Source organism: Pseudorca crassidens, chromosome 19, assembly GCF_039906515.1.
Source record: "Pseudorca crassidens isolate mPseCra1 chromosome 19, mPseCra1.hap1, whole genome shotgun sequence".
In the NCBI taxonomy this organism is placed as follows: domain Eukaryota; kingdom Metazoa; phylum Chordata; class Mammalia; order Artiodactyla; family Delphinidae; genus Pseudorca; species Pseudorca crassidens.
Window position 1 is genome coordinate 56,420,411 of NC_090314.1, and position 17,826 is coordinate 56,438,236.

Genomic DNA, 17,826 nt, shown 5'->3' on the forward strand with positions numbered 1-17,826 from the left:
CTAGAATTCAACCACTGATTGAGGGTCTGGTAGATGCCTGATTGCTGCTCCAGGGTATTTTTTTTTTTGATGAAGCTTTTGATGTCCTCTAAATCCGATTTATAGGAACAGTGCCAAAAACTGTTAATCTGATAGGATTGAATCTGGCAGGCTGCTGTCTGAGCCAGACAGAGTGTGTTTGGGGCTTGTGTATGTGCCCTGATTGGGATCTGAGGTCAGAGTCTGGGATGGTCCCTTTGGTCTGGACGTTTGGACACACCGCCCTACAGGCTGGCTCCTCATGCCCTGGGCAGTGTGCAGCTCCTAAACCTCTCCCTCTCCCTCTCCCCAGCCCTGCCCCTTGAGTCAGTGGCTGAGCAGGTCCTCCCTCTCCTTTGCTGTTTGCTGGAGAAGCTCCTGCCCATAATATCAAGTGGAGCACTTACATCAGGGCCTGGACCACCACTGCCATCTCCCAGAATACACTGGCCACGATCGGCCTCCTGGTCTGTGGTTGATGGTGCCCAAATGTATATGCCCAGCCCAGCACCGTCCCAGCTGCCTCCCAGACACCTCCCCTCTGTTGTCTAATGAGCACCGCAGACAGTCATGTCTCATAAGGGTGCCTCATTTCTGTCCCGCTGGCATGCCCTGCGCCTCCTCCGCAAGCCCAGTGACATTCATCCCACTGAGAGTCTAGCACCACTCCCACAGCTGCTCAGACCAAGAGCCCACGTGTCTTCCTGGTTTCTTCCTTTCCCTCTCCCGCTCCCCCCCCCCCCGTCACTCCATCAGCCAGTCCTGTCACCCGTGTCTCCAGAAGGCCTCCTGCCTGCTGCCACGTCTGCCCATCTTCCTGGCCACTGCTCCAGTCCAGGGCTCAGCCGGCTGTTCAGTAACCTCCCCAGCGGTCTCCCTGCCTCCAGTGTGTACCCCACCCAAGCCCCACCCCGCAACCAGCAACCAGCGTGCTGGTGCTGTCAGCTGTCCGTAACATAGAAACCTCATCTCCTGTTCTGCTTACAGCCCCCAGTGGCTTCCATCGCTCACAGAATAAACTCCGGGCTCTTACCAGGGCCCCTGAGGCCCAGCAGGACCCTGGCCCTCTGCCTCTTCTCCCAGCTGCCCCGCCCCCTCCGCTCAGTGCACACACACACACACACACACACACACACACACACACACACAGACCAGGCCTGGCGCTGCCCCTCCCTTGCCTGGCAGACTCTCCCCAGCCTAGATCTTCACAGATTGCTCATCCTCCCCTTTCAAGTCTCTGTGTCCTTGGCCACCTTGGCGGATATAAATTCCCCCCAGTACATCGTCCCATCCGGCTGGCTTCCTTCTCAGCACTCAGTACGGGCTGAGATCATCTTTTATTTTAGCCTGCATTGTCTGCCGCAGTGGAATGTCAGCCCGTGAGAACAGGGTCCTTGCGTGCCACGTTCATGGCCACGTCCCCAGCTCCTACAACAGGCCCGGCGGACAAGCGGCTCCCAGAAAGAACTTGCTGAATGAATAAGCTGCAATGACAACAAAAAGGAAAGAAAACTCTGTGGGTTCCTGCTGAAAGGCAGGTGCTGCCTCCTCGTAGGACTGCCCTGGGCAGCAGGGGTCTTATTTCTCTTCACGCCCAGCCTCTAGCCCAGGGCCTTGCGTGTCGCCTGCCTGCAGTGCATCCCTAGAGCTGTGTATTGTGCCCCAGAGAGGCAGACGGCTCTGTAAGGTAGTCATCCCCCCAACGTGAGACGTGTTCAAACAGACTGGATAACCGGCAATTCATCAAAGGTTTTATCGACTGGAGTTTGGTACTGGGTAGAAGCCATGTGAGATCAGTGGCTTTCTAACATTTTTTAATGCCCCGGATACCTTTTTCCCTCTTTAATCCTACACGGGAGGAAGCCCAGTGCACAGAGGAAAAGAGGAGCTGCTCTGGGTGAGGGTCTCCGCCCCTCTGCCCTTCCCCCTCCTCCTCGCAGTGGTCCCCGCAGCCCCTCCACTCAGCTCCAGGGCTCTGCCGACCGCGGGTAGAATAATAACATGAGCTCAAGACCGTCCAGGTCAGATCCTGTGATCTCAGAGGACCGCATCCAGACAGAGGAAGGAGAGGGGCTCGGGAGTGAACAGCCGAGGACAGATCCTGTGCCCGAGGCTGTGGTCCCAAGGATGACCCCACGTTCCAGCCCGCCCCCGCACCCCATGGCACGTGTGGTGGGTGGGAGAGGACGGCACTTGCCAGAAAGCCCTTAGAGACTGACCTCCCTGAGTCTGGAAGCGGGAGAGCTTCGAAAGCCAGGGGTTGTTTGGATTGAACGTGGCAACCGTCATTATGGGGCTTTGGCAGGAAGAGCGTCATGAAGTCGGCATTTTAAACTGTCCTCAGAGCAGATGACTGGAGGAGAGTGGAGTCGAGGACACCGTGCCTATGAAGGCACTGAGTGACTGAGACAGGAGTGGGGAGAATGAGGGGGTGGATCCCAGACGGCTCTCAGAGGCGGGGAGAGTCTAGAAGCCAGAATAGAAAGGAAACAGCAGGAAATTCCCTGGCGGTCCAGTGGTTAGGGCTCCACACTTCACTGCAGGGGGCTCGGGTTCACTCCTTGGTCAGGGACCTAAGATCCCACATGCCGTGTGGCATGGACAAAGGAAAGAAGAAAGAATCAACATTCCCAAGCCGCGATAAAGCGTCAAGATGCTGTGACGGCAGGGATAAAATGCACACGTGGAGGAGGCCAGCTTGGGACAAGAAGACTTCAGTTTCTCATCACGGGGCACGTGCCCTGTCCAGCTGCACGCGTGGATTTAGAGAGCTGGCCTGAGCGGCCTCAGCCTGCAGCGAGGGTGGCTGAGTTGTTCTGATGGAGCGGGCAGAGAGAGCGGCCTGGTCATGACCTCTGCTGGCCCATCCTCCCCACCCAGAGCCGGCGCCCCGGGGACTGGCGCCGGCTCTGCTCTCTCTGCTCGCCCCACAGCCGACGTCCCCCTCTGAATGCGGAGGATGAACAGCCTGACTGCCTGATGGAATCCTTCTGGAAGGAGTGCCAACCATGTCCCGCCCGCTCCCGCTGGAGTGGGAGCCTGGAAGCAGCCCTTGAGCCAGGAAACCCTCTCCGGAGAAGGAGGGGTCAGTGGGCCCGACCCAGGCTGCGGGGCGGCGCATGGGGGATGCTGCAGCCCCCGGAGAGCTCTGTGAGCTCTGTTGTCTCTGTCGTTGCCTCCTACGCGGGGAGGGAGGGACAGGCCGGCCTCCCCCTCTGCCTGCCTGGTGGAGCCGTGGTCCTCCCTGTCTGAAACCAGTCCGGACTGACTGGGGGGCAGGGGCGTTGGTGCAGCCACAGGTGGCTGGTCACAGGGTCCAACAGACCCTATTTGCAGGACTCCAGGGCAGACCCATCTCCTTAGGCGGACGGACAGACAGACAGACAGAGAGCTGTCTCCCTGTCTCTGTCTCCCCCCATCTCTGCTCTACTTCAGCCTGTGTATCGGGCCTGCATCAGCCAGGGCAGCCATAAATGGTGATGTGCTGCCTGTCAGCTATGCATGTGGCCCCTGGGGGCTCTGAGAAGCCTCCTTCCAAGCCCCTGTGGGCCCTGCAGCCCCCTCCCATCCCCTCCGCTACCCATCCCGTCTTGGCCTCTGGGGGACTCCGGTCTTGGGCTCCTGGCCTTGGCGAGGCTGTCAGGAGGCCCTCCCTCCACCTGCCTCCATTGGTGGAAAAGCTGAATTAGAAAAGTAGCCCAGAACGTGTGAAGTTAGAACGAGTCTCTAACCTGCTGAGACGCTGGTCACTGAGCTGACCGGGGAGGGGTCTCAGTCCCGCGCCTGCTCTGGGGACCAGCCAGGATGACACCAGCTGTCAGTCTCAGAGGCTGTCACCAATTCACAGTTTTCATTACATTGATTTACTTTCATTTGCACTTGGGGCTGCCATAACAAAGTACCACAGACTGGATGGCTTCAACAACAGGAATGTATTTTCTCCAGAACCGTGAGGTCGAGGTGTCGGGGGTCTGGTCCCTCCTGAGGCCTCTCTCCTCGGTTGCACATGCTGCCTTCTTGCTGGATCCTCACGTGGTTTCTCCTCTGTGTGCAAGCTTCCCTGCTGTCTCTCCGCGTGTCCACATTTCCTCTTATATGGACACCAGTCAGATTGGATTAGGACCCACCCTAATAACCTGACTGAACTTACCTATTTGTAGACCCTCTCTCCAGATACAGTCATAGTCTGGAGTACTGAGGGTTCAGACCTCAACATATGAATTTGGGGAAGGACACAATGCAGCCCTTAAGGCATGGGTACCATGCAGCATTCTCAGGACCAAGGGCACGGACCAGAAATCAACAGTGGTGATGGCCTCTCGTGAGATCTGCAGTCAGCGCTCTGAGCAGCTGCTGGGTGCATCCGGCCTCCAGGCCCGGTCCTGGCCGAGCTGTGGGGCACGGCTGCCCCACCAGCCACAGGAGAGCAAGCCCCAGAGTGGGACTCAGGCCCTGAGAGCCCTGAGGAGTCGCCTTGGGCCTTCGAGACTCATTCGGCAAAGACAGAGCTGAGGGCCCAATTCCTTTAGCCTCTCGGTTCAGGCCCTTACATCTCTCACCTGTGCTTTGAACCTTCCTGCCTCCTGTCTCGCCAGTGCATCCCTACGAACTGCTCCCCAATGCAGCTCTCATCCTGTTTCTCCGCACTTTGAAGCTTCGGTGGCTCCTCAGGGCCTTGTGCTATATAAGCTCTCTAGTCCGGGCCCTGCATTCCTGGCCTCCCACCCCGCCCTGCAGTCACACCAAACTCCAAGGAGTCACTGGAAAAGCCGGGAGGTTCCAGGCCTGGCCAGCTCTTCTCAGACCCAGCTCAGGATTCTCGTCCCTTCCAAGGCCTCCCCTGCGCCCCTCAGGCTCAGCTGAGCTCCCCTCCTTAGGGCCCCCCACCATCGTGTTGCTTGAATGCATAAGGTATGTACCTGCCAAAGCAGAACTTAAAGATGGGATGTGTTACGAGCAGGTACGCAGGTAAAATCCTTTATCTTTTGGCCGCACTCTGCAGCTTGCGGGATCTTAGTTCCCCGACCAGGGATGGAACCTGGGCCCCAGCAGTGAGAGCGTCAAGCCCTAACCACTGGAACGCCAGGGAGTTTCCAGTAAAGTCCTTACTGACTGCTCTTCCAGACAAAGGCTTCGACAGAGCATTTTGCACACGGTCGGTCTCCCTTTATTCTTCTCCTTTGCTGTCGTGCACACAGCTCACCATCTTGAAGCAAAGAGCACTGGACTGAGGCCAAAGAGTCCCAGCCTCCAGAAGGGCTTCCATCCTGGTCTCAGTCGCTCTTACGCATTTTTTATAAAATAAGGGCAAAATGCAATGAAGAGTGATTTTTAAACTTTTCCTTTTTTTAAATAATGGAAGGCTTCCCATTATTATGATGTTGTCTAGAAGACCAGTAAGTAACCCAGGTAAATGTGAGGCCTTGGGCACCACCCTGGAGCAGGCCCCCCTACCCACCCCCACTGCTGTGCAGCTGGTATTTGACAGAGGCAAGAGCCTCATGGCAGAGCATGAGATGTTCTGGGCTTGTGGAGTGGGATGTGAGTGGACGGTGGCTGTGGTCAGGACTCTGGCTGTCGGTGACAGAAACGGTTCAGGTGAGCTTTCGCAGAACCAGGATTTGAGTCGCTCACATACTGGGGAGGCAGGGGTGGAACAGCCAGGGACTCCCGACCCCGGCGACCCTGGGCAGCTCCCGAGCTCCCAGTTCTGGACCGAGAGGTCCCTTGTGCCCAAGCAGAAGTTGGGCCCAGGGTCACATCCGCCTGCCCTGCCCATTGTGGTGTGTGTGGGGGTTCTGACTGCCCGACTGGCAGTTCCCACCAGGACCACAGGCTTCAAAGGGCATCTTCTGAAAGAAGGGGGTTTCTGTGCAGACAGAAAACAGTAAATGGCCGATTCAGCAATGTTTTCCAAACTTCATTAAGTCTCAAATAAGAAATCTATTTATTTGAATTGCACCCCTGTCTATAAAGTCACAGAAGTTTTATAAAACGGTATCTACATCAACCACACACACACCACTATTTATCTTTAATTTCATATTGGGATACAGGGCCGCCCCCGAAGTCTTAGTGTAGTTTTAAGTCTTAATAACTGAAGAAGTGTAAATGCTACAAACCTACAAAATACATCAGTTGAGTATTTACTTATTTAAATTCCTTTTATACTTAGTTTCCTGACATTTGAATGCTGTGTTTTTCATTTTAAGTCTTTGTGAGTGCTGGAATCTGGACGGACAAGCAGGGAGAGGAGTCCTCTCCTGTGGGCACCTCAGATACCTGGTCGACCTCCCTTGAGGTCATGTCCAGACTGTCACGTGTGCCTCCAATCCTCATAAGATCACAAGGCTGGACTCACAAAGGCAATCCCTTTAGTCACGGACCATCCGCCCATGAATGGTTTTCCAAAGTCTGAAAATCAGCTAGAGCCCCTAGCCGGGGGTATTATATGAATCTGGATAAGAAACGTCAACATATTTAAAATGTAGATAACTAACCTTTCAAACGACATTTTTTGGTATGTTGGGAGCATTTATGCTTCTGAAGTTATTAAATCTTAAAATCACACTAAGACGTTGGCTGCACAACTTTTAAATACTAGTAGCAACCTCTAAATTGCTTTCGCGACTCACCGATGGGTCATAACCAGTTTTAAAAGTACCACACTTAAAAAGTCAAGTGCAAAATCCAAATGTAGACCAGCCTCTCCCCAGGGGGGCGCTGGCAGGTCAACTGACGCCGTGTCTCTTTGGGATAAAGAGGTCTGCCTTGGTCCTTGAATTTACCATCCTGGGTGGCAATTACCTGGGTCTATGTCTTTCCTGCCGGACTGTGAGCTCCTTCACGAAGGGGCTGTGCTTGCTTTTTTGTTGTTTTTCCTTTAGCCTTTGCGTCCCTCGACATAGTAGGAGAACTGGCCTACTCTCTAGTCTTGACCTTGGGCTTATTTCTGGGCTCCAGCCCTGATTAGATTAATCTGTTTTTCTTTCTGTGTTTTTTCTCTTTCTTTTTTTAAAGAAAAATATACATAGTAGCCCCAAGCTCACTGTTCAGAGATCCCTGTGTAGCATTTTAAAAATGCAATTCATGCCTATTATTAGAAAATCCAAATTATACTGAAATGTGTAAGATGGAGAGGAAAGGCCGCCCCCAACCAGCTCCTCTCCCCAAAGGCGGTCGCTGTTATCGGTGTCTTGAGTGTCCTTCTAGAAAACGTTTTCTCCGCATTTATGAGCGTGTATGTGCACTTCTGTTTTGACGTGCACACCAAGAATGTTGCACTCTCCACCCTGTGCTGCTTCTTGCTTCTCCCTTTGGTCATGTATCTCAGTGCGCTTTTCACATCGGTACGTAGGGTCGCCTCCCTTTTAAATTTTTTTTTTTTTAATTTTTAAAATTTTTATTTTTCTGGCTGTGCCGTGCGGCATGTGGGATCTTAGTTCCCTGACCGGGGATCGAACCCGTGCCCCCTGCAGTGGAAGCGTGGAGTCCTAACCACTGGACCGCCAGGGAAGTCCCCAGTCGCCTCCTTTTTAAGGCAGTGTTGCACAGTGTATGCGTGCACTGTAATATATTTAAGGTGTTAATATTTTGGTGAACATACCGGCCAAACTGTTTAACCATCATATACTTAACTATACTGTATTTAACTCCATGGATGAACATTTAGTTGTTCCCAGTTTTGTCTTGTTCTCCCCTGCACCCAGAGTCCTCGTATAAAAACCCAGATAGATGGTTTTCCAGCCCAGAGCAGATCCCTAGAACTGGGTTTGCTGAGTCAAAGGGGTGTCTCCGTTGTCCCCCAAAGAGGCCTGCCTTCCCCTGCAGCCACAAAGACGCTCTGCTGGGCGAAATCCCGGAGGCGTCTGGACACCCGAGCCCCAGGTGCTGGCCAGCGCTCAGGGCAGCGTGCCTCGCATCAGATGGCGCCAAGCCTGATGCAAACTGCTAAGTGGAGAAGCGCCAGCTCCTGCCTCCGGCCCTGCTCCGCCCGGCCGCGTCTTGTGGGGTCCAGCGAGAGAGAAAGTCACAACGAGAGGCCCTTTGGGTTTTTGCCACTTACGACTGGCTCTTGGGCTTTGTGCAAACTTTGCCTCCCAGCTGAGCTCTCTCTGCTTTGTTGGGGCGCCTGCCTGCCCGGCTTGCTGAGGCTGCAAACCGCTGGACCCCGGGGCCGGGAGCCTGAAGGCCTGGGTTTGGATTAGTCCACCGGCCCCCGTGGGGCAGCTCATTCACGTCCGGGCTCGCCTCTCCTAAACCTGCCGGCTCTGCCTTGTCTGCCGCTGGGCTTCCTCGGGCCGCAGGTCCCCTGGCCCTTCAGTCCCTCAGAGCCCCGGCACCCGCACCTCCCTGTCATCCTCCAACATTCCTGCAAGTTGAAGTCACTCCTGCCTTACACAAGGCCATCCCGGGACATTCCTTCCAGCCTTCTGTTTATTTTGTCCGTGTGCGTGGGAGAGAACCAGGCTGAGGGAGGTGGAGCTCCCATTTTGGGAAAATGGAGCCTGAAATGGTCAGGGATGGAAACAATGTTAAAAGAAGCAGAGATGGAGCCTCTGACCACAAACTTCTCTGTGACACCCAGCCCAGCCCGGACCCCAGAGCACCCGCCAGCTTTCCTCTCGTGCCTTTTGTTCTACTCACCATAGCCAGGAGTGGGAGTCACCCAGTCCACTTACCGAAGTGGCACCCACCACTTGACCAGCACCCACCTGGAAAAGGCAAAGGGACCGAGGTGCAAAGGTCAAAAATTCAGGCACTGACGTCCCTGTTTCCTTTTTGGCTTGTGTGTTTTGTCCGCACCGCATGGCTTGCGGGATCTTAGTTCCCTGACCAGGGCTTGAATCTGAGCCCACGGCAGTGAAAGCGCCGAGTCCTAACCACTGGACCACCAGGGAGTTCCCGCTGATGTCCCTGTTTCCACCTGCTGTTGACCGTGGCCCCCACTCAGGACCTCCTGGCCACGCTCAAAGGACAGCGCGGGTGCTGTGAGTGGTCAGGCTGGCCCTGGGCAGTCCCTTCCTCTCCCCGCGACGTCCTGTCCACCAATGCCCCCTCTCCCCGAGGCGGTCACCCGCTTCCGGTCCCCAAGCACATCTATCCTAAGAGCAGACCCAGGGGTCAGGTTGCTTTGACCGAGGGGTCAAACCCTGAATGACAGTATCAAACATGTAAATCAGGTGCGCAAGCACTGAGCCCTCCCCTTGTCTTGCAGGAAAAGGAGCTGGATGGCGTGGAGGGCCCATCCCTGGCAGGGCCTGAGGAAGACGACGGTGAGTGGGACCCGCGCACCGCTGCCCGCTGAGGCCGCCCGGATCGTGTCTGGCTGTGGAGGCTAGGCTGTGCCACAGCCCTTTGGATTCCCCAGCTGAGGATTTGAGTGGCAGGGGGAGGGGAGAGGATGGAGGGGGAGAGGATAGAGGAGAGGGGCTGCGAAGCCGTGTCTGCCGCAACCCAGAGGACACAGGCTGGAGCCCACTCCTCTCTGACCCCCTGCCTTCCTGCACCCATCTCCCTGACCACCTATGTGGCAGGCAGGATCTTAGTTCCCTGACCAGGGATCTAACCTGAATCAGTGCCCCCTGCAGTGGAAGCCGGGAGTCTTAACCACTGGACCACCAGGGAAGTCCCTGCTTTGCTCTTTTGGCCTTTACTTTTCCATTTATACAATGTGAGTTGTCTCCAAATACAGGTGGCCCGTCACTGACCTTCTGTTTCCTGCAGTGCCTCTTAACTCCTTTCTCATCCCCTATTTGTACATTTCACATTTCTCTCCAAATATCTCGGACCTATTTTATGGCGACTAAAGCCACTTACTGGGCCGCCTCCCGGGGTTCTGCAGGTTAAAGTCCCCCGGAGAGGAAACGCCTGATTCCGAAGCAGCTCCAGCTGACCAGCGTGGCCATCAGGTTCCAGGCAGCTAGGGGAAGAGAGAGGGAGTGACCGGGAGCATTGAGCAATTTTGACTTGACCGGGTAGAAGACAGTGTGTTTGCTGTGGCCACCCACGGGGACCAGTGTCCCAGACAGACAGACAGGACCAGACACAGTGTGGGGCTTCTGCTGGTTCTGTCATGTTTTATTTCTTTAAAGAAAAAAAAAAAAAAAAGCTGAAGCGAAAATAGCAAAATGTCCACAACTGCCGAACCTGTATGGCAGGTGCGCGGAGGACCTGCCACTTGCTGTGCTTCTGTGTGCGTCCGAGATATTTCATGTTGTTTTAAAAAGGGAGTCTGTTGCTGTGATTTTAAGCCAACAGCTGGCAGGAGCCCTGGAAAGAGAAGGTTGCAGGAATGCAGTAACCAAGGCTGGTGTGGGCCAGGCAGGCAGGGCTGGGCTGGGGGGATGGGGGGTGGGGAAGCTTCCCCTGAGGCCCAGCAGGGATGGGCCTTCAGTTTCTATCAATAGAGCCTTAGAGGAAGAGGGAGGGGCAGGAGGCTGCAGGGGGGCGGGGGGTGGGTGGGTGGGGTGGACATCAACCCCTTGCCAGGGGCTCTCCCTCCAGCTGTTGACTCCCCAGATCCTCTGCAGGAACCGTGGGCCTGGGGTCCGTCCCTGCCACGTTACTGGATCCCAGTAGTGATTTGGGGACACAGGAGGCAAGCGCCAAGGCTGCCGGAGGCCCCTGGGCCAGCACAAGGGGAGGCTGAGCAGACCCCTCTTCTGAAACCCTGTCAGACCCCATAGATGTGCAGCCCCACACCCAGCCGTGGGCAGTGTCTCCGGGCCCTCCGTCCTTATCTGACTGCTGCTCCTGGACCTTGCCCATCCACCAGCCGCCTCCTCCCAGCCTTGACAAGGCGGAGGCAGGAGAGATTTAGGGCCCCAGCTGTGAGCAGAAAACGTGAGAGGCCCCCAGCCCCTCTGCAGTGAGCCGCTCAGTGTCTGCTAAGGTGCCTTCCCTAAGCGGCTGGGTGGACTCAGAAGGCTGCACGAGGAAGTCCCCCCTCCCAGGGGGCTCCCACGCTGAACCCTCCTGGTTTAGCAAAATTGGACGCTGCCGTGGATCCCTCGTCGCACCATACGTGATTAAGTGAAAGCCTTTTCAAGTGGTTCGTTCCCTCTGGCTCGAAGCAGCATGGTCAGAGCGGCCCCACAGATTGAAACCTTGAGTAGTACCCAGCTGGCAGCATGTTTTATGTCTTATTTTTCTAAAACGTAGCAACACAATGACCTTGAAGTCGAAGTTAATCCGTCTTCTTTGTCCGTTGCCTCTTTCTGAGGTCCAGAAGCCAGCATGGTTGTGAGCTCACTCTGAGACTAGCTCCGTGTGATTCTGCCCCATGGCAGGTTCTTCCCTGACAACCAAACACCCAGGCCCCTCAAACGGCGGCCCCAAATTACTCAGCAGAGTTCCCAGATGCCCGGACACCGCAGCCCAAGCCCGTAGCCTTTAGAAGCTCCTGATGCTGTGGGCCCTTTGCTCAGCAGCCTGAGCTGAGCTCAGCCTGGAGGGAAGAGAAGCTGATGGGAGCGGGGTCTCCGGGGCTGGGGGGTCGGGGGGAGTGATCTGTCTGCGCTGAGCCCCAGCTCGCCAGGAGGAAGAGCCAAGGCCTGCCCTGGCAGCCTGGCTTCTCACCCCGTGTCCTCCTGTCCCCTTGCTTCCTGCCCCCCCCCCCCAACTGGCTTCCTTGCTTTGCTGGCTCTGTCTCCCCAGACCTGCAGCATCACCTGTAAAGCCCCTCCTGACACCCCCGCCCCCTGCTTAAACTTCCAAGCAGCCCCCTCCCTGCCTCTCTCTCCCCTCCTGCTGTCCTTTTCTGAAGAGCTCTCAGGACCTACTGCAAACTCTGTATTTTATTTTATTTTACTTACTTATCTATTTTATAAGATTTTTTAACATGGACCTTTTTTAAGTCTTTTTTGGGGCCACGAGGCATGTGGGATCTCAGCTCCCTGACCAGGGATCACACCTGCACCCCCTGCAATGGAAAGCAAAGTCTTAACTACTGGACCCCGAGGGAAGTCCCAAACTCTGTATTTTAATTACTCATCTTTGCTTGCTGTATGTTTTCTCCTCTGCTAAGTCCCCAGCACCGAGCAGAGTGCTCGCTAAGTATTTGCTGAATGAATGAAGAGCGAATTAATCCTGGTACAAACACGGTAACTGCTTCTGAGCCCTGGCGGCCAGATTCTCCTGCAAAGTCAGGCTGTGGTGAGAGCAAACACCACCCCAGCTACAATGCCTGGGTTCTGAATTTGCATCCAGAACCTTCTTTTAGCCCAGAGAGAACTCGAATCTCAGAGGCTGCAGCCTTTTCCTCCCTGGAGCCCACATCAGCCTGTCTGATCACTCGGGACAGCTGCCAGCTGGAGGAGGTCCGGGTGGCCCCAGGGCAGGATGTGGAGATGTTTGAGATCCCTGACACTGGAGTGACATAGAACAGAAGTGAAAAAGAATACATCCATGTGGGAGGGTGATTTGCTGGTCTTGCATTTCCCGTACTCAATTCTTTATACATTAACTGAAATTGGATAAGACAGGCACTGAGCCTCTATCCCCGAGGCTGACCGGAGGCCGTCTACCCTCCACCTGCTGGGCTGAAGGACCACATAAGGGCATTGCTTCCTAAGGGAACTCTCTTCACCTGGACACTCAGCCACGGGAATGCTCTAGAGCTCTTTCCTTTTCTGCCCTTGCAGCCTTCACCTGTACCTGCTGCCTCCTCTGGCCTAGCTTCCCTACATCACACATCCCTGTTTTCCTCTGTCCACACCCGCTGGTGTGCCTTCTTCAGACCTCTAGAGCTGCCCTTTCATTTGTTCCAAGGCAGCTACGGGGTCTGCTCTGGGACTGGCAAACCCGTTCAGCAATAAGTACTGGGGTTTTTTGGTTTGGTTTTTTCGGTTTTTTGGTTTTTGACCACGCCACGTGGCTTGCAGGATCTTAGTTCCCCAAGCAGGGATTGAACCCCGCCCTCGGCAGTGAAAGCGCGGAGTCCTAACCACTGGACCGCCAGGCACTTCCCTAAGTGCTGGTTTTAATGACCGATTTGAACACCGTGAGAACAGGCCACATCATTCCCAGGTCCCATTGTGGGCTGGATGCGTCGTTTCCGATTTTTAATAACTGGTTGCGGGGAGGGGCATAGAGAGAAGGGGCCTGCCGACATGATGCCCCTGGACGGCAGGGCGGGCACCCCCAAGCCCGGGAGACCCGAGGACCTTGGCAGGAGGGTCGGGAGTCCCTTCGGCCTTCTGGACCTGGGACCCGAGGAGAGGCAGGGAACCCAGCGCCTTAGCACAGGCTGCTTCCCAGAGATAAGGGCCCTCCGACTGTGTAATTAGCACAGCAGTCATGGGGAAGGGGGGGGTCAGGCTGAGGGGGAGAAAAGCCTTGCGGGCGGCGGCTGGGCCAGAGCGCTTGCTGGAGAGGGGCCCACAGGCAGCTCTGTGGACGGCTCAACCTGGTCTTGGAAGGGAACCGGCCTTTGGTGGATGGAACTGAATAGCATGGGTGGGGGTGGGGCGGCGATGCTCGCTTCACTCCAGCTGCCTCATCCCCGGTTCAAGTTCCCAAAAGAGTTCCTAAGCGGAAGTGGTGTGGGGGGAGGACCTGCCAGGCCCAGGGGAGGGTGAGCCGATGTTGTGGGCGTCCAGCGCTCTCTGAGGCTTAGGTGAGCTGGCCCGGGGTGGGCGTGGGGCCCATCTGCCCTATTTGAAGCGGGGGCGCCCTCTCCGGCCCAGGTGGTTCTCTGGAAACGCTTCTTTGGAAGGGAAAGGGGCCTGAAGTTGCAGGCGGGCCCAGCACCCTAACTGGCTCTTACTGTGTGTCCTCTCTACAGGGGGAGAGGCCTTCTCCTTCAAATACAGCCCCGGGAAGCTGAGGGGAAACCAGTACAGGAAGATGATGACCAAGGAGGAACTGGAGGAGGAACAGAGGTAGGCCGCCCACCCTCTTCGGGGTCGCTCAGCTTTCTCCGGTACTGGTACCGCCGTGAGCCCCCTTCGTCGCAGGCGGGAGAGGAGGAGGGCCTCCTGTAAGCTTCGCCAGCCCCGCACTCTTCTATTTCCGTTTTAGGGGTTTCTCCCCCCTGTCCTGGCAATAGTCGGCCAGGCTCGATTTCCCCCGACAGTCCCCTTGGGGCCCTCGGGAGGAGTGTGTGACGGTGATGGGGGGGGGAGGCCGAGCCCCTTCTTGCACCCCACCCCTCCCCAGCCAAAAGGGAAAGCAGATGCCTGGGAAGAGCCTGGAGCAGATCCGCCTGTTCACTTACATGGAGGGTTCATGACAAAACCAATCCATCACTGCAGGACACAGCATGATTCTTCCTGCTCATCCACTCGGCCACCAACCCCCCTCAGCACCCCCAAACCCCCCAGCCCAGGGCCAGCAGTCATTTGTTATCTGTTCTGCTCCACGGAGCTCTGAGGCAGTTGCAGCCACGCAGCTCCTCATTTTTCGAGTTGGGCTCTTGCCCCGCCAGCCCCCAGCCGGGCACCCATGCACACCCCTGGGCTTCCCTCCTAAGGAGCGGTGGGGACAGGCCATGGGGGAGAACCGGTGGTCTGATACGGGCCAGCCTGTGGCCTGGGGTCCTCTGGTTTAAGCACAGAGCTAAATGGGGGCCTGTGTTTTCTGAGCCCAGCAACCTGGAGGGGCTGGGGGATCACCCCCTACTTCCTAGCTAGTGTAAGCTGGGTTCCCCTACTTCCTAGCTAGTGTAAGCTGGGTTCTAGGGTCAGGAATGGAGGCTTTAGTATTCCAGGATGCAGACCTCAACTACCCTTTCATTATCACCAAGCCCACCCTGCACCCCTCAAGTCAGAAGGCCCTGTGCCCACGAGAACCCCCTTTCCCTTCCTGGAGCCGCCGCCGGTCCTTCCAAACCTGGCCTGGAAGGCTCTTCACCGGGGGCGGAGGGGTGGCAGGGTGAGCCCAGCCTGGGGAAGCCCCCCGCTCCTCGGTGCCCAGCTGCTGCCTCTGGGTGTGATCCGGTTTGCTGCCTTTATATTTCAGGATTGAGCTGACCTCTGACCTCACTTCCCTGTAGCAAGTTCCTTAGGTCCTGAGCCACAAATATCCTTGCAAATCCTTTTGGTAAGGAGACTGACTTCTTAGATTAGTGATGCCTCCCTCATCCTGTCTGTTACTGTGTCCCCATCACGACTGAATGTGGTCCAAACCTCTCCTCCTCCGCTGCCTTCATAACCAATTAATTCATTTCTGTGCACCCGGGCCTGCTCATTCTTCTCCAGCGCAGGGCTCCTGGGTGAACAGGCTCCCTTCCCAGGGCTGCAGGGTTCTTGGAGGCCCAGTTAACGGCATGTCCCTCCTGGGCCTAATGGGCCAGCTGGTTGGAGGGCCAGCGCCCCCTTGTGAGGCTGGGGGGGAACTGTCTTCCGCTGGACTGCGTGGTATCACGCCCGCAGCTTTCATCTTTCCCTGAGAAGGTAGAACGGTGCCCAGCAGAAACCCTGTGCCCCCAAGTTGTGGGTGAGGCAGGGTGTTATGATCAGAGCAAGGGCTGGTGGACTGCAGCCCTGTTTTTGTAAATCCAGTGTGACTGGAACAGGGCTGCGGTCACTGCTTTTCTGTGGTCTGTGGCAGCTTTTCCACTGCAGTGGCTGAGTTGCGTAGTTGCAGAGGGACCACGTGGCCCACAAAGCTGAAAAGAGTCAGTACGTGGCCCCTTCCAGAAAAGGTATGCAGCCCCAGAGTTAAGGATGGAGGGGGCTTGACGTGCCTGTGGCCCCTCGAAGGGCCCTGTGGACAGAGGCTGTGACCGGGACCCTGGCCCTATTCTGTGTGCTCTGCGGAGATGAGGGGCCATTAGAGTAGGAGAGGCCAGTTAGCCAACTCAGTGGCAGGGCTCGGGCCGGGGTCAGACTGCCACCGTCCCTGGGTTCAGTGCTGGGACCTCGGGGAGGGAAAGTCCTTCCTCCGTCGTGTTCAGACAGCAGGCTCTGCGTTGCCCAGGGGGGGTCTTTCCCTACTGGATCTTTGGGGGTCTCTAGATGAGTGGTTCACACTGAGCTATTCTGCGGGGTCGAGACTGCCCAAGCGCTGCTCTTGGGTGAGGGTTTCTCACCTCCTCACCTGCAGGCTTGGTTATCACAATCGTGCTTGAGCTGAGGAGGGACTGGTGGACTTCATGGTGAACACAGTCCTCCCAGGGTGGGGCTGGAGTTCATGTTCACTCTCATCACTGCCCCTCCCAGCATGCTCCTGTGGCTGTCTGACACGTCTGCCTGTGAGGTCCGCTTGCTCCCTCCTGCGCCTGCACGTGGTCAGCCCACTCAGCACTGCATGGGGCCCCCGACACCCACCCCTCTCGCATGTTCCCCGCATGGTGATGCTTGGGGTTGCAGAGGCTGGCAAGCGTGGCTTTGCGTTTTCATCTGCAGCACGGTAGTTCCAGTGGGGACTGGGAAAGCGGACGGGTGTGAGACAGCTCTGGTCCCAGCTGCGTCTAGGAAACTGCCTTTGGGATTGTCAGTATGAAAAATATTGTCAAACCACTAAAACCACAGGCCAGTGAAAAGTGTGTGCCCTTCCCTGCCTGTCAGATTCTTCTGGACCAAACTCTGCTTGCTTCTAATTCCCTTCCTGGCATTCAGCGTCCGCGTCAAGTTGCAAGCTGGTTAAAAGCCCATGCTGCAAACCCCTGACTTTAAATTCTTTACCTCGGCCCGCACAGCAGTATCTAGACCCTAAATCTAGATACTGAGGCCCAGAGTTCCTCAGAAGCTGCAGTTCACAGGTTTAGCAGTATCTAGACCCTAAATCTAGATACTGAGGCCCAGAGTTCCTCAGAAGCTGCAGTTCACAGGTTTTCAGGGCATAGCACTTGGTACGCAGGACCCAGAGAAAGAGACCCCAAATTCGTTCCTCCACGTGGTTAATGACTGGGCGTTCCTGTCCTTGGAGCAGCTCACAGATGAGATTCCTTCTGCCCAAGGGGCAGAAAGTGTAAGGCTTGTAAATCCAGACGTGCTGCTTAAGAAAGACGCTGCTTCCTCACCGTCTGCCCACCTCCTGCTGGGTCTCCCGTGGGGCTGGAGCTCACAGGCTCCCTCAGCACTGCCTCTGCCGGGATGGGGGTGCCGTATCCAGCCTCAGCGTGGCTGGGACACTGGGCTTGCAGGTTATGACTGCTCCCCGCGGCAAGATGCCACCCCCTCACCCCCAGGGCCAGTGAAGCTGGCGAGCTTGGCTGACTTCTAGCTCGGCAGCAAAAAGAAGAGGCACCATCGGCTACTCCTTTCCTTGTACACCGTCCCTTCTTCCCATCTTCTGGTCCAGGGGAAAAGTGGAACCCAGGAGGTAGACTAGGTTGGTTCTGATAGTGAGGACCCAGGACCCCAGCACCCATTCCATTCTGAAGGTCCCCAGGACTGGCCTGCCGTTTTTGGAAGTGCACACCACTCTAGTGGATGGTGTTTTGAAATGCATAACTGGCAAGGGTGAATGGCTATTCTTCCTGCTTTCTGCCCTCTGATGGGTCCACAAACCATCCACCAGTGAATTTCTAGGAACATGTGCTGACTCACCTCCACATGAGGGCGCCAGAGGGATAAAACGGAATCCCACCGGTTTCCCTCAGCGCTCACCTGGGTAAACCAGCGCTTCTGCATGTCCCTTGCAAAAGGTGGGCACACCATTTGTGTCATCTGGGGAGCACATGTCCTTGGAAGCCACTGTCCCCAGAAGGGACAAAACCTACCCAGCAAGGATAAGAAATAATCTATGGTGAGAGGACCGGCCCAGAGAGGACCAGCCCAGAGCGGCCAGAAAGCTGAGGATCTGACCCCCGCAGTCTGACCTACCTACCTAACTATCTGTGGCACCCTACCTGCCCACCGA

At 56.2% G+C, this 17,826-nt stretch overlaps 1 protein-coding gene and 2 long non-coding RNA genes across 3 annotated transcripts in view; 1 reads left to right on the forward strand and 2 right to left on the reverse strand.

The window, feature by feature from the left end:
• MXRA7 (matrix remodeling associated 7) overlaps positions 1-17,826 on the forward strand; it is a 30,244-nt gene that overhangs the window by 7,142 nt on the left and 5,276 nt on the right. The window contains exons 2-3 of the mRNA XM_067717239.1: positions 9,236-9,293; positions 13,805-13,901. Of these exons, the coding sequence (XP_067573340.1) occupies positions 9,236-9,293; positions 13,805-13,901 (155 nt within the window). The remainder of the gene's footprint in view (positions 1-9,235; positions 9,294-13,804; positions 13,902-17,826) is intronic.
• On the reverse strand, positions 1,315-3,560 carry LOC137212984 (uncharacterized). Its single transcript, XR_010937737.1, has 2 exons — positions 2,216-3,560; positions 1,315-1,502 (listed from the first exon to the last, which is right to left on the reverse strand). It is a non-coding gene; the product is annotated as an uncharacterized lncRNA (long non-coding RNA).
• Positions 5,344-10,118, reverse strand: LOC137212987 (uncharacterized). The gene is made up of 2 exons (XR_010937741.1): positions 9,838-10,118; positions 5,344-5,887 (listed from the first exon to the last, which is right to left on the reverse strand). It is a non-coding gene; the product is annotated as an uncharacterized lncRNA (long non-coding RNA).